The 18,046-nt window shown below is 35.8% G+C and overlaps 2 protein-coding genes across 3 annotated transcripts in view; one reads left to right on the forward strand and one right to left on the reverse strand.

Annotated features, from left to right (window-relative positions):
• Positions 1 to 18,046, forward strand: part of JMY (junction mediating and regulatory protein, p53 cofactor) — a 70,472-nt gene that overhangs the window by 41,215 nt on the left and 11,211 nt on the right. Inside the window, exons 5-9 of one of the 2 annotated variants that reach the window (XM_075739259.1) lie at positions 2,561 to 2,726; positions 6,594 to 6,781; positions 13,235 to 13,321; positions 15,880 to 15,975; positions 17,251 to 17,803. In XM_075739259.1, the coding sequence (XP_075595374.1) occupies positions 2,561 to 2,726; positions 6,594 to 6,781; positions 13,235 to 13,321; positions 15,880 to 15,975; positions 17,251 to 17,803 (1,090 nt within the window). The remainder of the gene's footprint in view (positions 1 to 2,560; positions 2,727 to 6,593; positions 6,782 to 13,234; positions 13,322 to 15,879; positions 15,976 to 17,250; positions 17,804 to 18,046) is intronic. The other variant, XM_075739260.1, reaches the window with a different exon arrangement.
• HOMER1 (homer scaffold protein 1) overlaps positions 13,945 to 18,046 on the reverse strand; it is a 120,569-nt gene continuing 116,467 nt past the window's right edge. Inside the window, exon 9 of the mRNA XM_075739268.1 lies at positions 13,945 to 14,437. Within this exon, the coding sequence (XP_075595383.1) occupies positions 14,396 to 14,437 (42 nt within the window). The 3' untranslated portion in view covers positions 13,945 to 14,395. The remainder of the gene's footprint in view (positions 14,438 to 18,046) is intronic.

An 18,046-nucleotide genomic window follows, 5' to 3' on the forward strand; every position in this document is an offset into this window, starting at 1 on the left:
ATAGTATTGTTTTGAATTATCATACATATATAGTATCTCACATAAGTTTTTAACATAAATATCTGAAATTAAAGGTCTCCATTTTTCTTTTTCATGAGCAGCTGTTACGTAGCTAGGATATCTGCCTGAGAACCATTTGACAGTATTAATTTCCCATTGCTGTTGCACCTGAAAACTGAATATAGTGGTGCTGTACCCCTAAAACAGACCAGGTGGCTGGCAGCATCTGTGATGTATGCTTGTAGGGCTAAGATTCAGTTGTCAGACAGGTCCTTTATCAGGCAGGCGCCTCTGCGGCTGAATGAATTACTGACCTGCTGTAACTTCATTAGCCGATACTTTTGAAGATGGCCCATTTATGTCTCTATGCAGTCTTTATAGAAAGTCTGTGGTCTTAAATTTGAGAGCACCTTTTTTTAAAAGGAAAAAGAAAAGTATAAGTTTGAGTGAATTTCACAGTTTACTGACAAAGCAAAAGTCTTAGTTGTGGTAGAAGTTTGAATGACATTACTTTAATTTGCAAAGTAATCCTAAAACAAAACAAAAAAGCTCCATCATGTTTTGTTGCTGTGGTATATTTCTTTACAATGAGAAAATCCTTTGAAAATGCCAAAACCTAGGATACTCTGCCTCACCAATGAACATTATCCCTCTTACATGCAAAAACTGAAAGGTTCAAGAGAATCAGTCCTTTTGTCTTGAGAACTAGCCTCTAATTAACTCCAAATATGCCATCATTACGTCATTTATTGTTCTGGTCACAATTACTAATGTAATATGGAAGCAGAGTTAATAGAATGGTGTAATGACATTTTGGTATCATACTGGACTGAAACATACAAATGATACATTATTGATTGTAAGATTTATGATACTTAAAGACTTACTGAGCCTTTCAGGCTAATAGCTGATATACAAAAAATGCATTCAGTAAGTATACAATATGGTAGTAGAAATTTTTAAAACAGACATTACAAGAATTGATTCACAGGTCTTCTGTCTATCGATCTTGTATGGAAAGAAGCGTAATACAGCACTGTGTCCTTAGTGTTTAATTGGGCAGTGAAATCCCTGTCAACGGGTAATGATGCAAGTGCTAAAAGCATACATGCTACAAAAAAAAGGGATAGGACAAGTTTATGAAGTAAAATCCAAGTAAGTCTATTTTGTATAAAATAGTAAATCCAAGAAATAAGTCTATTTTGTATAAAAGGCAGCATTGTGGCTTAAGCTGTGCTAGAAGCTGTGCTGCAGGCTGGTGAAACATTTAGGGAGGTAGCACTGCACCGCCTATGATGTTTCATCTTCCTGGATACTTGTGGTGAGCCTGTGTACAAAATAGGATATTGAGTAAGATGGATCTTTGATTTAATTCAGTACAGATACCTTTCTGGTCTAGTATAGTTATATTTAAACATGTGTGATAAATAAAACCGAGGAAACCCATTTCTGGCTTTTAATTACAGATACAGTTTTATACTTCGAAGAAACCACCATAATGTAAAAACATAATAGCAAATATTTTTTAAAATATCTAGTTTGCTAGCTCCTGTATTTTTGCTTGGTAGACATCCTTTTTTTAATGACTGGATGTCTGTAATACAGACACTGGACTACATTTCATCAGAAAGGTAAGGTAGATAAATCACAAATCTTCAGTAAAATTTTGAATTACTTTCATCCATTATCTGGGAGAAGCTATCAGAGATATTTTTTTTGAGCAGGTAGAGAACCTGCATGTGGCCGTAACTCTTCTGCATGCAGGTTGTAAAGCTGCATGGCTTTGTATTCCATCCAAAGTGAGACAGCACACAAGATTCCTTTGCCTGTCAGTATTTTTAAAATATGGTCTGAATGGCTAACTGTATTGGGCAATTAAATCTTGTTTGTCTGAATGAAAGAGGATGGTTGGAGTTCACATTCGTTGTGTCTTGTGTCACTTTTCTATGTCAAACATATGACACAAGCAAGTGCTAAAATAGATATAAATATTTTAATCTAGATCTTTTTTTCTCCTGTGAAGGACTCCAGAAACAATGAAATTCCCTAGCTAAGTTGTCATTACAAGAGGATCAGTGCATGTAATTATCCCTGTTTCCACCACTTTTCACATTTTTTCCTCAGTTCAGCTTTAATGACAGTTTTAACTGCATTTTTCTAGATGCTGTTAGCAAAACAACTTTTAGACTTTTTAGACTAAAGATAAGAAAATACTATTTTCATTATATATCTTCAGAGAACCAAGTGGTAGAGTAAAAGGGTGGTAGAGATGTCTTACACTATGCATTATATGATTTGTCACTTTGACAGTCACAAAGAGTAATCCAATGCCATGGATTTTTTCATTGCCATATAGAAAAAATGTCAGATATTAAAGATGTCTGAAAGTTTGTGGCTGTTCAAAACCAATCTTCTCCTCTTGATGTGTTCAATTTTAACATGTTACTTTTAGTGTACCAGACTGTATCTATCTGTAATCATAAAGTCTGTGGTTTTGTTCTCCTCATTATCCTGGAGTCTTGTGGTTTTTTGTTGGTTTTTTTTTTCTCTTCCCATTTAGATGCAGAGCCTGAAAGGTGGTACAGAAGCCATAGCCCATTTGGACCAGTTAGAAGCTGACTATTATGATCTACAGCTTCAATTATATGAAGTGCAGTTTGAGATCTTGAAATGTGAAGAGCTGCTGCTGACAGCACAACTTGAAAGCATCAGAAGACTGATGTCAGGTGTTTTATGCCTTTTATTTAAGACGTAATCTGTAAAAGATAATTCTCTTCCTAAGAGTCTAGTAAAGCCTGGGGGAATGAAATGAGATTCTTTACCATATGAAGAACTGGATCTTCTAATGTAACTACTGTTAAATTAAAATTTGCACCTGTTCATAAGGCATATGCATACACATACACATACACATACAGAAATTCTGATTGCCTGTGTTGGAAATAAGCATGTAAGATACTATGTAAGTTTTGGAAAACAAAATTCAGGGAGGAGGAAATGTCTTAATTACTGGACTTGCCTCATTAACAATTTGCTTTGGTATTACTCATTTCTTTGAAGTGACTGGTTTTCAAAAGGTATTCTTGCAAAGCCAGAGTCTTTCAGCTAAACTTCGAAGCTTATTGTATTACCGTCTCACTGATTTAGAGCAGTGATGCAAACTTTGTATTTCCAGAACCTACTATACCTTGTGTACTTAGGAACTATTGAAATGGAACAGGTAAATCATACAGCATTTTTGAATCCAGTTCTATCCTTTGAACCTTTCTATAGTTAATGTTTTTATTCACACCAGCTGTTTTATTGATTAGTGCATAGGGCTTGAATAGCAAATTTGATTATAGGAAAGTCACTTAAGAAAAGCGATTTGAAGCTGGATTGTATTGTGAGTTACCTCTGGAAAAAGAGAAAACATTGGTATCATGGATTTTTCTCACTGTTACATGGATCTCCTCCTCTTAGGCTTGTGATAGCAACAACGGTTAACTGCAGGTATGGAAGATGAGGATTGAATACTCTGTAAATGATTTAAAGAAATGTGGCAACTTTGACCAGGTCCCTCTGTGGAGAGCTAGTTAGTGCTTTAGAGATAGATAGTTTTTGTACTTGGGAAATCAGACACTTATTTTGGTACTGAAGACATGGTATGGTTTGCTTACCTGTGGACCCAAGGAAATCTCTTGAACAGGAGGCTGAAAAGAAACCTGTATCAGAATTCTTCCTCTTTGATGTAGTGATAGTAAAACCTAAGGGCCCTCAGAGATTAAGCGTGCTGTAAAAACATCATAGGTCATTGCATCTTGTCACTAATGTTTTCTCCAGAAATCTAAAAGAAAAACCCACCCCAACCCCACAACCTGACCCAAAATAAAACTCCAAGTCAGCTAAACAAACAACCCTCTCCTTTCCCCAGTGCACCAAAATAGTCCACTATTCTTCCTTTGCTATTTTAAGTTTGTGAAGTACTCTTTAATGCAAAATCCAAAAGTTGGGTTTTTTTTTTAAGTAAAGACTATATTAGAAGGAATTACTGTTTTTTAACAATCCTCAGTTAATACCCCATAGGACAGAAAAGTAAAAATAGAGTTCTTAAATATGAGGGTATTTTGTTCAAAGGATGAAATTACCTCTTCAGACTTTAGTTAGGTGGTGGGAATAGAGCAGTTAATGTGAAGAAGGTGACACTGAAGTGGCTACATCTCTTGAAGACTGTGTGGCACCTAATCTGAATGAAAGCATCTAAAACATATCATGTTCTTTTAATATGTGTTATTTCTTATACAGTCAAAGAAAAAAGAATGGTCTGTTGCATCTTCTGTTATGGTTCCCTTTAAAAGTGTACTTATAGTCAGTCAAGAAACAGCCTTTTAATTGTGCACATCTGTATGATTTGAAATACATGTGTCTTAGTGACTTGTAGAGGCTGTTGTTATTCTTTATTCTTTGACTGTATTGCCTCTGCAAAGATAGTTCAGGGAATTTTGGATTCTGTTTTGATTTGAGGGACATCACCGTTCCTGCTAATGAAGTCTCCACAGAATTTTTTGAGAGTGATTTGATTTGACTGCCAGTTGGTTGTAAGCTAGAGGAAAAACATTTTATTTTGCAAATTCATAGAATCATAGAATCTTTAAGAAAAGACCTCTAAGATCATCAAGTCCAACTGTCAAATTCAGCACATTGGATCTGAAAAGTATCAAATGATAATGGATTGTCACATTATAAACAACAGTAGTAGTTTTTTACTGTCATTAACCAAATGCCTGCACTGAAATTCACAAAATGTGAATTTATTAGGTTAGAATTTTAAAGGGTTTTACTTTATCCCTACAAACTATTTGTAGATTCTTGTAAAATGGTTTTGTGACGGATGCATTGCTGTCAATAGAGAATGTGATAGTAGGTTCCTGCTTTGGTAGGAGGGTGGGTTGAACGAGTACAAATGGTGTGGATCATATCTAAAAGAGAATAATTCTATTTGTTTTATTGTAAGTGGTCGAGTCGTTAGAAGCTTTAAGCACTTAGCAAATTTGTAGGCATTCCAAAAGCTCATAAGCTGTTTGTAGAAAATTCTTGGAATGTTTGATGGAGGTTGCAATAGTGTTGCCAAGGGGTTTTTTTGAACAGTAAAACATAGTTTAACATTATGTTTTATAAATGGTAGATTTGACTGGTTTGCAGGTGTGCTATTGGAGTTTCGCTTGTAAATTCCTATCTTTAACTGTGCATGGAAGTGTTGTAAAAGAAAATTTTCATGTAAGTTCTCACATTTTATAAGTTCATGGCAAAATACAATAGTTGTTAGCCTAGAGTCTTTCTTTTACTCACTGATGTCTCAAAGTGGGTTCTATTGACTTGGCAGCTTTACCTATGGATGAAACTTTGTGTCGGTTTCTTTTTGAAATGAGCACTAAAGTAAAGAATGTAGTAGGTCTGTTTTTATTAGTTTTTATTGTAAAGTTAATATAGTGCTGTGCTTTCTTTTCTGGTCCAGCTGTATCTTCTGCTGAGCTAAAATTAGCATGACAAATAACATGAAGTGACAACAGCTTTTAAAGTGGACAGTGTACTGAAGAAAACCCTGCCCTTCTCCCCAAATAATCTAGTAGCAGAAGTAAGAGGAAGTTACAGTCTTGCTGAAAGTAGTTGATGAAGTTCAAATGAGAAGGTTTGGTGGTGCTGCAGAGTAGACACTTGACAGTCATGCCAGCTCTATCTGCTTGTTTCAGCCAGCAGTAATGCATATCCCTCTTGGTGTATTACAAAAATATCCTACTTGGTATGCCAGTGAAATAAGGAACAAGAGGCCTTTGCTGGTTCTTCATCCCAGCGTTCTGCAAGGACTTATAATCATCAGTCTTTCCCTCTTGGCAAGAGATGAGAAGGCAGCATTCAGAGATGAGCTCAACGTTATACTGAATGCTTCACTCAGGAGGCTAAAAAACATGATTGTTGATAAAACTATTAGTAATGACCTCCCTTCCAGGCCTATAATGCTTTGAAGGATTGCCTTGGAAGTTACCCTCCCTCTGTTGCCTCTGAGCGGAAACAGTGACTGGGAGGTCGAAAACCTCCTAAAAGAGGATTTTCGGTGTTTCGTTGTCTGACTCCCCTTTCTTGAAATTAGTAGGAGGTTGTTGCAGAAGAGTCTCATATCAAAGACTTCAGAAAGAGTCTGTATATCCTGAACTTCATAGTGAAGACCAGAGGATATTACTGCACATCATGTGTCCCTTGTATTAGTTAAGAGACCCCAAAGATATGTGTGGACATTGTGATCAAGTTATGCTACAGACACAAGCGTACATTTACAATTGCATTTGTATTTTAATGCTCTGAGCTTACCTGAATACCAAGCTGTGCTTCATTGGTATTGATTTCTGTTCTTTATATAAGCTTTAAAGCCGTACAGTGCTTTGCTGTTTAGTGCTTTTCCTCTGACCTTTTGATTTTTGATAGTCTGCTGAAAGGACTATCTTCTACATTAAATCTTGCGACTCGGTGGGGGTGGTTGTTGTTGTTGATCAAAACAATATGTTAATAAAATACAAACTACTGATTTGACTTTTTCATTGCTGACATTTTTAAAACAGAGAAGAGAGATGAAGTGGTATATTATGACACTTATGAAAGTATGGAAGCCATGCTTGAAAAAGAGGATATGGCAACATCTATACGCTTGCAAAAAGAGGAGCTGCAAAAGTTACAACAAAAAATCCGCCAGCTGGAAGCAAGGCGTGGACGTATTTCAGCCAAGAAAGCCTACCTCAGAAATAAGAAGGTATTATTAAATTGCAAATTTCTACCATAATTAGCAAATTTAATAAAACTTCAAAAGGTTTCATTTCAGATACAACTTCCAAGTCTCCCAGAATTTTCATGGATTGTATTTACTACTTAGTAAAAGATGTTTTGCGGAGTAGCAAATATAAAAGCATGTATTATTTAATGGATATATTTAAGATTCAGATTAGCTTTTAGCTTTAAAGCAACCTTTAATCACTTTGAAGTCAACAAATAAACTTGTTTCTATTAATGAATCAGAATACTTTCATGTGGAAAGCCCATGCTAGAATGCACATTTTTACAGAGAGTAGTTTTATATATATTTGCAGAAGAGAATTTTCAAGGGTGTTTTCTCTCTAATGAATTCTATTTTCATTCTCTTACCTCATCCTTTTAAACTGTGTCATTTGTCATTGATACTCTGTATTCAGCAGATGGATATGAAATCCAGTATATATTCTTAATTTGTAAAACTAAATGTGCTATTTAGGGCCATTTTCCTTTTTCATGCATTGCATGACTGGGATGTTGTGCAGAAAATTGTTTTGATATAGCTAATGTTTTGAAATTGTGTATCAAGTGTATGTAAATTTGTTCATTCCTTTTTTCCACAATGACTTGTCAGAATGACTTGTTTATTGTTCCCTAGCAGTTTGTGGTTACATGAATATGTATTATTAATGAGCAGGATAGCTTAATGAGTAGAATAGATCAAAGTTCTGAGGAGAATATTGTAATACTTGTTATAAAATAGATGTCCACCCTATGCTATAAGGTTATGAAGAAGTCCCAGTTGAGAGCTCATTCTAAATGGGGATCAGGGGTTGGTGTGGTTATATGTTCCCAGTCATGTCCCTTGTTGTGGGAGATGACCCTTTATATAAACAGTTCTAGTAGTTGAGGGAAAAGCCTTCAGGTCTTGCCTCCCCTTCATAACCAATGTATCTATTTCTGTACCTGAATATGAAGCATAACAGAGCAAACAAAACAGTAGTTGATACATTTTATATTTTGGATTTTTTATATTTCTTCAGTCACTGTCCTGTCTCTGAGCAATGCAATAAGGAGAAGACTGCAAATAAATTACTATAGAAGAAATGTCTCTTGATAGTCAGTTATGGGAAGCAGTTTGCTCAGAGTCATTGAGTTTGTTTCATGTGAGTTTGTAAAAAGAAAAAAAATCAAGTACTTTAAGGAATGAATCCTATCTGTCATGTTATGCTAATTAGTACAGACTGCATTATAATAGTTATGCTATTTTCTCCTGCATGTGAAAAGACACTGCTGGCATCTTACAGAGTACACAAACCTGTTTAAAAGCGACAGCCTGGTTGCTGTTCCTTACTTAACTTACATGAGTTAACAAGTCAAGAAGCAACTCTGAAGCAGGAGTAGAGATTTTTTTAGCATGCCTTCATATCTGTATAAAGAACTCATCACTTTCAATTGGCTTATTTATTTCAAGGTTATGCTATGATAAAATACCTTGTTTAAGCTGAAGGAATTACTTCTGGGCTGTAACAGTAGTTGCAGCATGCCTCCTTGTGCACTGAGACATGATGCAGAGTTGTATATAGCGGTATTGCTCATCTGGATCTGCGTGCAGGAGTGATATAGTCATGTCTGCTCAGCGCTGTGCTGGAAGAGCATGGCTACACTGCTTTCACAACCTGAGGTAATGTCTCCGTGTGGAACTTCACTGCTGGACATCATAGCACGGACATCACAGCACTCTCAGAACTAGTTCCAGTTCTGCTGATTTCATTGCCCATTGTAGCATTATCTGGAGTTGAGTGCTGCAGTGAAATACTTTGCTTTCAGCTTCTAACGAAATCACAGATTATAATAACATGTATTTAAACTTGCCAAGGGAAATTAAAGATTTTTATTTGAGCAAAAAGAATAGGGAGAATCAGCTGTGTGCCATTTTGCGGCACTTGTTGGGCAGAAAAGAACGTAGCCTTTTTGATGGATATTTATGTTAGAGGTATTTACTGTATAAGCTATATCATTATAAGATATTTACTGTATAAGCTATATACATTATAAGGTATAAGCTGCTCTTATTATTGCTGGATAATGCAGAGCCCTACTAAGCTTAACAGTAATTACCAGAAGATCAAGGCTTTTGTGGCTTTGATTCAAACATAAACAAGCTTTGTATCTTGAGTGACCATTCTAGTGCTATTGCAAAACATTGTTAATGAACGCTATTAATAGTGCCTGATGTGGGTCATAGTTGTACTTTAGAAAACTGGGAGGAAGAAAGGATTGTTGCTTTGAAGAGTTGGCAGTTTAAGTTAAGCATGCAGAACAAAGATACAGATGGGATACAAAAGCAGATTCTAGATAGTGAGAATGAGTGCAGTGATCACTGAATGCTAAGTGGAAAAAAAAAATGAGGTTTTGAGAGAGCATTTGGAAAGTACATACTATGTGGTAAATCTTAAGGTCTGTCTTTCTCAATTAAAAAACATTTGATGTTGAACCGAGATGAGAATCTCCTTAATGCTTATCAGATTGTGTTCCTGACAATACTTGTTTCAGCAGAATATCTTAAAATAGAACTGTAAACAAGTGTTCTGTTTTGGATTGGGTTGATGAGGCTTTGGCAGGTTTTTTCCTTTTTCTTCTTCTATTTTTTTTTTACCTTATCAGTTCTGTAGTTGAAAACAAAAAGCAAGCTGTGCATTGAGAGGTGTATATCACAATCTTGTGATATATTTAGAAATTACAGTCCATGCTCATTATTAGGTTTTGGCAACTGAAGATACCCTTATGAGAATGCCTCCTTTCTAGCAGGAGATACCATGTTTGAGAAAACAATAGGAATGATTCTCTATCATCAGTTATTTTTTGGAGGGGGTTGTTTCATTACGCAGGTATTTGGAAATCTTTTCTGTTGAGGAGATAACGCAGTGAAAGGGAATCAATTACTCTGTGTAGAATAAGACTATATGTAATATAAATATACACTTCTGTGACTACAGTGTCTAATCATTTTGGTTTTCAGAAATTCCTTCCCTGTATTTGCAGCTGATGCTTTTATTTTTTAATGAGGTTGTCAAATAATTGTACCAAACCTTTACTTAGAAACTTTTGCTAGCGGTTACTTAGAAAACTCATTCAGTTGTGATTCTGTACATCTGAGCCAGCATTTTTTAAATTTATGGTTTTGCAGAGGTTGATGGTCTTTCACTGCACTATCATGAGTATAAACTTTTTATTCTCGCATTTTTTTATACTAACGTATTTGCGTTTGTTAAGCAGTCATTTCCTGATGTTCCTTTGTGTTGATGACAGTCATTCAAAAGTAAGACTTTAACAGCAGTCTCATTATTTTTCTTACTTCTTGAAAGCTAGTTATGGATTTTTCATGCAGAATATTGCTGTTGTTATCCCAGTCTACCCCCTGCTGGCTGCACAGCAGTATTAATTAGGTTATCATATGGAATAAGCAGCTGTTTTATTAGGGAGCCTGATTTACAGCAAAGAATCAAGGTTAAAAAGATGATGTAGAAGATGTCTAGAAAAATATCTTTGGAAAAACAGAGTTTTGGAGAAATTGAATTATTTTACATCCAGGAAGAGTATTCCTCATCATGAGCAGACTAGGAGAAGCAACTAGTTGGTGAAGCTGTTTGGGATATGTTCATAATACGTGCTTTCATCTAGTAAGCTTCCTCACATGCTGTTGTGCGCATCTAATAGGACACCTTTACTACTTTGCAAGCCCACAGTTTAAAGGATAGCCCATGTCAAAACAGCTGTTATGTAGATGCAGTGACAGCTGGCATAGGGTTACTTGGTATGCTTTCATCATTATCATCATCTCATTATTGTTGTTGCTGTTGTTACTACTACTATTACTACTACAATATAAGGGCATAAATACATAGAATGCTTATAGTAAAATATAGTTTCTACACATACCAAGCTTACTACATGAGAAGCTAACCTTTTAATTGGGTTACTTTTCAATCTGAAAGCAAGGCTTACTGGAACTAGTTAAATATACTAATGCAGATCTCTTTTATGTATATTGCACGCTACTAATCTTAAACATGGTAGCTTATCTAGTGATGAAGGTTGAAGTGGTTCCTCAGCTCTCCCTTTTTGTCTCTTTAACAGGAGTAAAATTTGATACTGTGAAATCAGGCAGGTGATTAAAAAAGAAATGAACATTACTTCTTTATGCTCTCTCAATTCCATACAGTTTGTCAACAACTTACTTGAAGTCTGGACTGGACATAACGCTCTGGCTTTCCAAGAGCTGAGAAGGAAGGACTGTTTCACATGTGCAGCAGGCTGTATTCCTGCTTACACACCCAATTATGATTTTTTCTTTTTTTCTCAAGAGTTTGTTGGTTTATGTTCAACTTGTCATCTGCCATAATAATCGAGATAATTTTCATGAATGCTGCCACCAGGCTTTTTTTTTTTACTTCAGCCTTTATTCGCAGTCACTTAATCTTGTGTACAAGTAGAAGACTGCATTTGTCCCTACCTTTTTTGGCAACCTTTTTTTTTTGACCATTTCTGTAATTAATTAAGGTGATTCAGATCTCTAATCCTGTACTGCAATGTTTTCAGCCCCTCCTAGTCTTTTTTATTATTTGAAGTCAGATCTAATTACATTAAAGTAGGTTGTTTATTAGTACAAAGTCAACACCAAATATGTTTGGTCTGGTGTATCCTCTTTACATGCTTAAAATATCTTTCATTATTGCTCTTGATCAGAAAGATTTAAATACTGATGCTAGAGAGAAAATGTTTCATAAAAGAGTGCCCCCAAAGTATTTGTGAGATATGTCAAAAACCCAAACCTAACACGCATTTTCTCATTATTTTAAAATACTTTTTTATATCTCATAACATACATTCCTTGTTATTTTAGAAGACTTTTAATCAAACTTAACACAGAAATAGAGAATAAACTATAAAGGTGAAACAGTAGTAGTATTACAAAAAGTCTTTCAGATTCTCTAATAATATCTGAAGCTGTTGCTATGTCTTTGAAATGCAGAAATGAAGTAGTTTGTTCTTTTGCAGTTAAAAATTAAATGGATTAACTTTTCCAGCTGTATTAATTAAAGTCTTTTCATCAGGGAAAAAAACTCCACAAACAAACAAAACCCAGCAGTGTTTAGCTGTGTATATAATCTCTGATGAAGCTGGGACAGTATTTCCACAGAAACTTATGCACTTGTTGGAGTGTTACCTGTATACAGTAGCAATACTGACGGTCTTACTGTTTAGAAGCATTCCAGACAGCATGGTATTTCTGTCCTATACAGGAACACTGGCTGCCTTTTTATGTGAGCACAGTATGTCCACAGTCAGCTTGTAGAACGTAGCTTTTGCTGCATTTCCAGGGATCTGGAATTGTGGGTTTCCTTCCTTGTTTTTGTGTCTTTTGGTGTAGTATCTTGGTAGTAGATGGCTGGTAACTCCACCAGCTGCCCCAAGCAATGCTTGCAGAGGCAGAGCTCCTGTCTGGCTCCACCCAGTAAGTCAAGGTGACTGGTGCCTGGGAAGCTGGGAAGCCCATCGTTTCTGGGTTGTTCTAGTTGCAGTCACACTCCAAACTGCCTCCTGACACTGCCCCCTCTTATACAGCCATGAGATCTGTTTCTAACGACACATCTGACTTTGTTCTGGTTCTGTGTAGTGTTTGTACTGGGCCTAACTTCGTAGCCATACTGTCTAATTTCCTGGCCCTCAGTCAGTATTGTCCTATGAACTTGTCTGTCTTGTCACTACTCTAAATTCCTGCACATGCCTTTTCTTTGTAACTGATACTTAATTCAGTTCTTCTTATATCATCTACCTAAAGTTTGAGTGTCATCCTCTTTCTTGTCATCTGTTGTAACATGGACTGGGGTTTTTTAACCTGTTCTTAGTTTTAGGCAATGTAATAAATGCTTTTTTTAAAAAATGAGGCATTACAGACGTGAACTCTGTAATGTAAGTGAACTTGCTTGTGCATGCATAAAATTGTAACAACTTTATTAATGTTTGTGCTTGCAGATTGTACATGCAAAAGGTGAACTCACACTTATAAATGGGAAGCTGCCTAGTTGCACAAACAGAAATATGTAGTATACTTGAGCGTTAGTTATTATCCATGTATACAAATACACAAGGGTTTTATGAAATATTTTCAGTGATTGTTGCCACTTTTGTACTGGTATTGTAGAAGAGTCTTTTCAAGCAGCTGTTACTTGTGTATATTCTTTTGACAGTTAAAAGTAATAGGTTTGGGTTTGTCTCTCATGGTTTTGTTTCCATTTTATGGTTTTCTTGTAAGTTAAATTAACTTGTCTGAGATGAGCTTTCTAATTTTTATTTTTCGAATTCTTAGTGCTGTTTGCTAAATATGACATTACACCCTGTAAATCAATATTTGAAATTCATATTTTATAGATAACATTTTATGTCTCTACAGGAGATCTGTATTGCAAAGCATAATGAGAAGATCCAGCAGCGTCACCAGAGTGAGGAGGAATACAAAATGCACCATACTGTTCAGCTAGTAAGTTTGAGTTTTCTGCTGTTGAGTTTAGCCTCTAGTTAATAGCTTGCATTCCTCATTATACATTAATTAGGAGAGTATTCAGAGTGCTAGGTGTTCTAAAATGATAGTGTGTATCCTTGACCTTTGCACCATGGATTTCTGTATCATATTATGCTGGTTAGGGGGAGTATATAGCTGTTGTAGGATGACAGTGAACCCAAGCAACTGAAGCAGTTCTTTAATGGTAGGTTCACGGTCAAAGTGATTACTGTGAGGGTTAGGCTGCACGCAGTTTGTTATCATATGCACATAAATGATTCCAGACATCTTTGACTACTGCATCAGATATGCTGAAGTGAGTAAGGAAGCTGTACAGATTTATTCTTGTGTCTTAGTAAGCTTGTTTGGTTGTGTTTTTTTCTTCTTTCTACAAAAGTAATCACTTGAATTGTGTTGTATGAAGATGTAGTTCCAGCTGTATGCTCCACAATTCTCTGCACAGTCTCATTGCAGAGAACAGACTAGCTCGTCCAACTCTTGTGCTGAACACAATAGACTTTACGTTAAAGAATATTCAAATTCTGGGCTAGGTCTTGGGAACTGATATAGTATCAATATTTAATAAAGATCACTCACAAAGATGCATTGAAATCCAAGTCTCTTTAATTCAGACTTCAGTTAGATTAGTGAAAGTGATTCTATTTCATACTTATACATTTTTAACGTTGATACATTTGTCCAGGAAGTCAGCTGCATAATTTATTTTATGAAAAGGCTACTTGTGAAAGACAGTACATATTGGCATACTCTTTGAGGAACTTAGAAAAATGTTGGGGTTTTTTTCAGTTCTTACAATAAGACAAAGGAATTTGCTGTGTGGATTGTAGTCCCTTTATCACTCTTAAAAATAAGACTTGACAAAGTTGAAGATCTTTCTTGTCTCTCAAACACTGAAGGGCTCTTTTGTTATTTATTTCGTAGAGTTGGCGTTTGCATTATATAAAGAACTTATGCTTTTTTTTTTCTTTTCTGTTAGTAATGTGACTGAAAATTTCTACTATTAATATAAAATAGGTTTTAAGCCACTGGTTTTCATGAAGAACTTTGAAAAGAAAATCTCAAGGGTGTCCATACCTGAAACAAAATAAGAATTGCAATTTCACTACTTATTTAAAAACAAAGCAAAACAGAACAAAAGACAACCAAAGCAAACAAAAAACCCCCTTGGGTCTGAGACTGCTTCAGGAAAAGTTTGACCTGATTGCATATGTAACGTGCAGGCATGGTGGTAGAATTATCATTTCTTCTTGCTATAATCTTTTCTTTATACTTCTGTTTTAACTTCTTTGCCCCATTGCTCTGTTATTTTCTTTTCGCCACATGCTTCTGTTCCTCTTCACCTTTTCCTGTTTCCTGTCCTTACTATTTCTCAGACATGTTTTCCTTTTATAGTTACCTCCTTCCAAATCACAGAAATTGGCCCTTTATGAAGGACACCAAGCAACTAGCTGAGTTCTGAAAATGGCAGGCAGGCAAACACTGTTTTTGTATTGACTGAATGACAATAGAAGTTCACAAAAGTGATCAGAGTTTTTAATTACGATGATGAAGATGGGCTTTTAAAAGTAATTAATGCTGTGAGTTTTTAAGAATTAAAGCTGCTGGGTTTGCTCAGTTTTTTTTTTTTTATAGTCACCTGTTCTATCACTTTGCCTGGTAACTTCTGAACTTGCATACAATGACTTTCACGATCTGACAGCTAGCATTCACTTTCAATACATTTGACTGAAGAGTAGTGTTTTGTTGCAAAGACATAGTAACTTCCCTGAACTTTTGTGAGAATGGATGGCTAGTTAAAGGAGGTGGATCCAAATGTGTGTTTTCACTGAGGTAAGATCCCCAAACAAGAAAAAATACAACTGTCTTAGCTGCAAGGAAGAGCTTCAAACCTTCATTGAAGTCAGACTGCAGAAAATCAAGCTGGATTAAATAATGACATCTTAAGTTAATTAAATACAAAACTTTCATTTACTGTTGTAAATTAAAATGACAATGTTTACATAATTTGCTCAGTATTGGATTCAAAACTTTATGTCACTGAGTTCTGTGATTTCTTGCACTGTGAAAATACTAATACGACTTTTTTAAGTGGGCAGCCTTGCAGTTTGGACTGTAATTTTGTTCTTGGAATGAGAGAAGATGGATACTGTTTTGCTGTCTGGCTAATTTATACCATTTTCAATTTAAGGGGGCTTTTTTCAGTATAATATTCTGTCACATCTTTAGTTCTTTCTCATCTTTCAAGGTAGCAGGTCTTCAATTCTTCCAATTCCAGATTGAAATCTTTCTTTACGGAGCTTTCTATTTCTTCGAGATTATAAAATAGGAAATACGTAATTTTTTTTAAGGTGAAGACAAAGGCCAAGTTTTGAATTTCAGGCATGTGTTTATTTAAGAAGTAGATTGTTAGGTAATTCCTAACAATTAGTAGAAGTGTTATTTTAATTCATTTTTAAAAATTATGATAAACATAGCATTGGATGTAATATTTATGTATTTTCTGTTTATTTTCTCAGAAGCGAGATCGATTACAAGATGAAGAAGAAAGAAAGAGCTCCTGGGTTAGTCAGGAACGACAGAAAACACTGGACAGACTTCGCACATTTAAACAGGTGATAGAAGTAGAGTTGTACTTTTCCACCAGTTTCTTTTGCAAAAGAAATTTCCACTCTTTCCAGGACTATATTATGCTATCAGCTCTTTCATTGTATAGTTAACTGTTACTTGGAAAAATTACAACAAAATATGGCATTGGTGGTAACAAATTCCTCTGGCTGTTACATTCCCAGTGCCATAATAAGTTTCTGCTCACTGTTACATCTAAATGTTGTGACAAGACACTTAGCAAACGTTCCTAAAAGAAGTATAATCTAAATGGTATTTCCCACAAAGAGCATTGCCCTCTGACATAACCCCACTACCACTGATTGCTAGAACACCTGTCTCTTCCTATTGTAATGGAAATACCAGAAAACGGATGGAATGAAGGGGAGAGAGTAAGGAAAGGGGTGAAAATGCAAGAAAACGGAGACTATATTAATTGGTGAAGACTTTTTCTGGTTTTGCTGAATACGTTTAAAAATACAGGTATGAGAAGTTTCTTTACTGGAAAGCTGTCTTGCTCAGCAGTACACTCTTCATGTCCTTATTGTTTGGAAGGCTTTTGAATTGCATAGCTTCTGTAAAGTAGAGCAAATTTACTTATTTTAAACAGCAACTGTTAATGAACTGACTTAATGTATAAACATATTTATATTGTTGGGATCTCTATTGCTATAGCCCTACCACAATTGTGTATAAATGTATTAGACCTGTCTTTCAGAAGCAGTTTAAATTTTTGCATAAAAATGGCTATGGATGAAACTAATGAAAAGACAGATATTGAGGCAGCAAATTTAAGAACTAAATTAAAAATACTTTGGAAAGCCTCAAAATGTTTGATGTTTTCAAGAGATACCTTTTTAAGTACCATGATTCACATCTAAGGCCAGTCTATTAAGTCCAAGAGGGCTTTGTTGCAGAGGGAGCCATTGACCAGTTTTAGAACAGGAAACCAAGAGGGAATTTCGAATTTTAGTTTTCAGAAAAAACAGTTTTGAATGTACAGTCTGGTTTTCAGTGAAATCCTAATTCTAACCCATGTATGCCCCTGACTAGACCAATCACATGTAAATTGTGGCTTAACCAAGAATAAAAATTAAGCAAATTGATAATTTTGGCATAAAGGTGAGGATATATTTGCTTTGGTTTCACATCCAGAGCAAAATGAATGAAAATAGCAGATGAATTCTACTTGTCAGAAAGGCAAACCATAACAATAGGAACTTAGTATCTAGAATATTGCGTTGCATGTGTTTATCTAATTGTCAATAACTTACTCACTTTAGCGGTACCCTGGGCAAGTAATACTTAAATCAACCAGACTACGGCTGGCTCATGCAAGAAGAAAATGTGCAGCCACCTCAATGTCCTGTGTCGATCAGCCTCATTCTTTGCCAGCAACCTTACAAATCCAAGAGAAGAGTGAAGAGGTGGAATTGGAAAATGCAGTTCAGCCTTTGGAAGTGCAGGAATCCACAAGCTTAGAACAACTTCAAGATATCTCATTACCTCCCAATGGTGTTACCTCTGGACTGCCTCATGTTAGCACTTCTCCACTTACCAGCGATGAGCTTCAACCAGAGACTGTTACTGTACTACCACTTCCAGCCCCTTTGCCTCCACCACCTCCACCTCCGCCTCCACCTTTGCCCTCCAGGGAAGATGCCACCAAATCCTTAGAGAAAAGTGATGGCTTTGTTAAACGTCAGAGTGAGGAGAAAGGAGTCCAGCACTCTTCTGGTGTCCCACCAGCACATCTGTTTGATAGCAGTCAGCTTGTCAGTGCCAAGAAGAAGCTTAAGAAGACCGGTGATCTAGAGGGTTTGCAGAGGAGGAGAGGTAATGTTTTCATTTCTGTGTATTTAATTGTAACGCACATCAGTTCCTCTTTTGAATTGCTCTATAGAAAAGTGTATGCTGTGATTAATTTATAATTATTAATGGGAAAGTTGTTAAATCCTTTTCAGTTGACAAATGTCAGCAACTCCAACAAATGTTAGGCCCTTTATGACAGCATGCATTGTAAAGAACAGCAACTTGTTCTATTGGACTGAAAACACTTGTGAAACAGATTCTATGATG

Source organism: Balearica regulorum, chromosome Z, assembly GCF_011004875.1.
Source record: "Balearica regulorum gibbericeps isolate bBalReg1 chromosome Z, bBalReg1.pri, whole genome shotgun sequence".
Taxonomy (NCBI): domain Eukaryota; kingdom Metazoa; phylum Chordata; class Aves; order Gruiformes; family Gruidae; genus Balearica; species Balearica regulorum.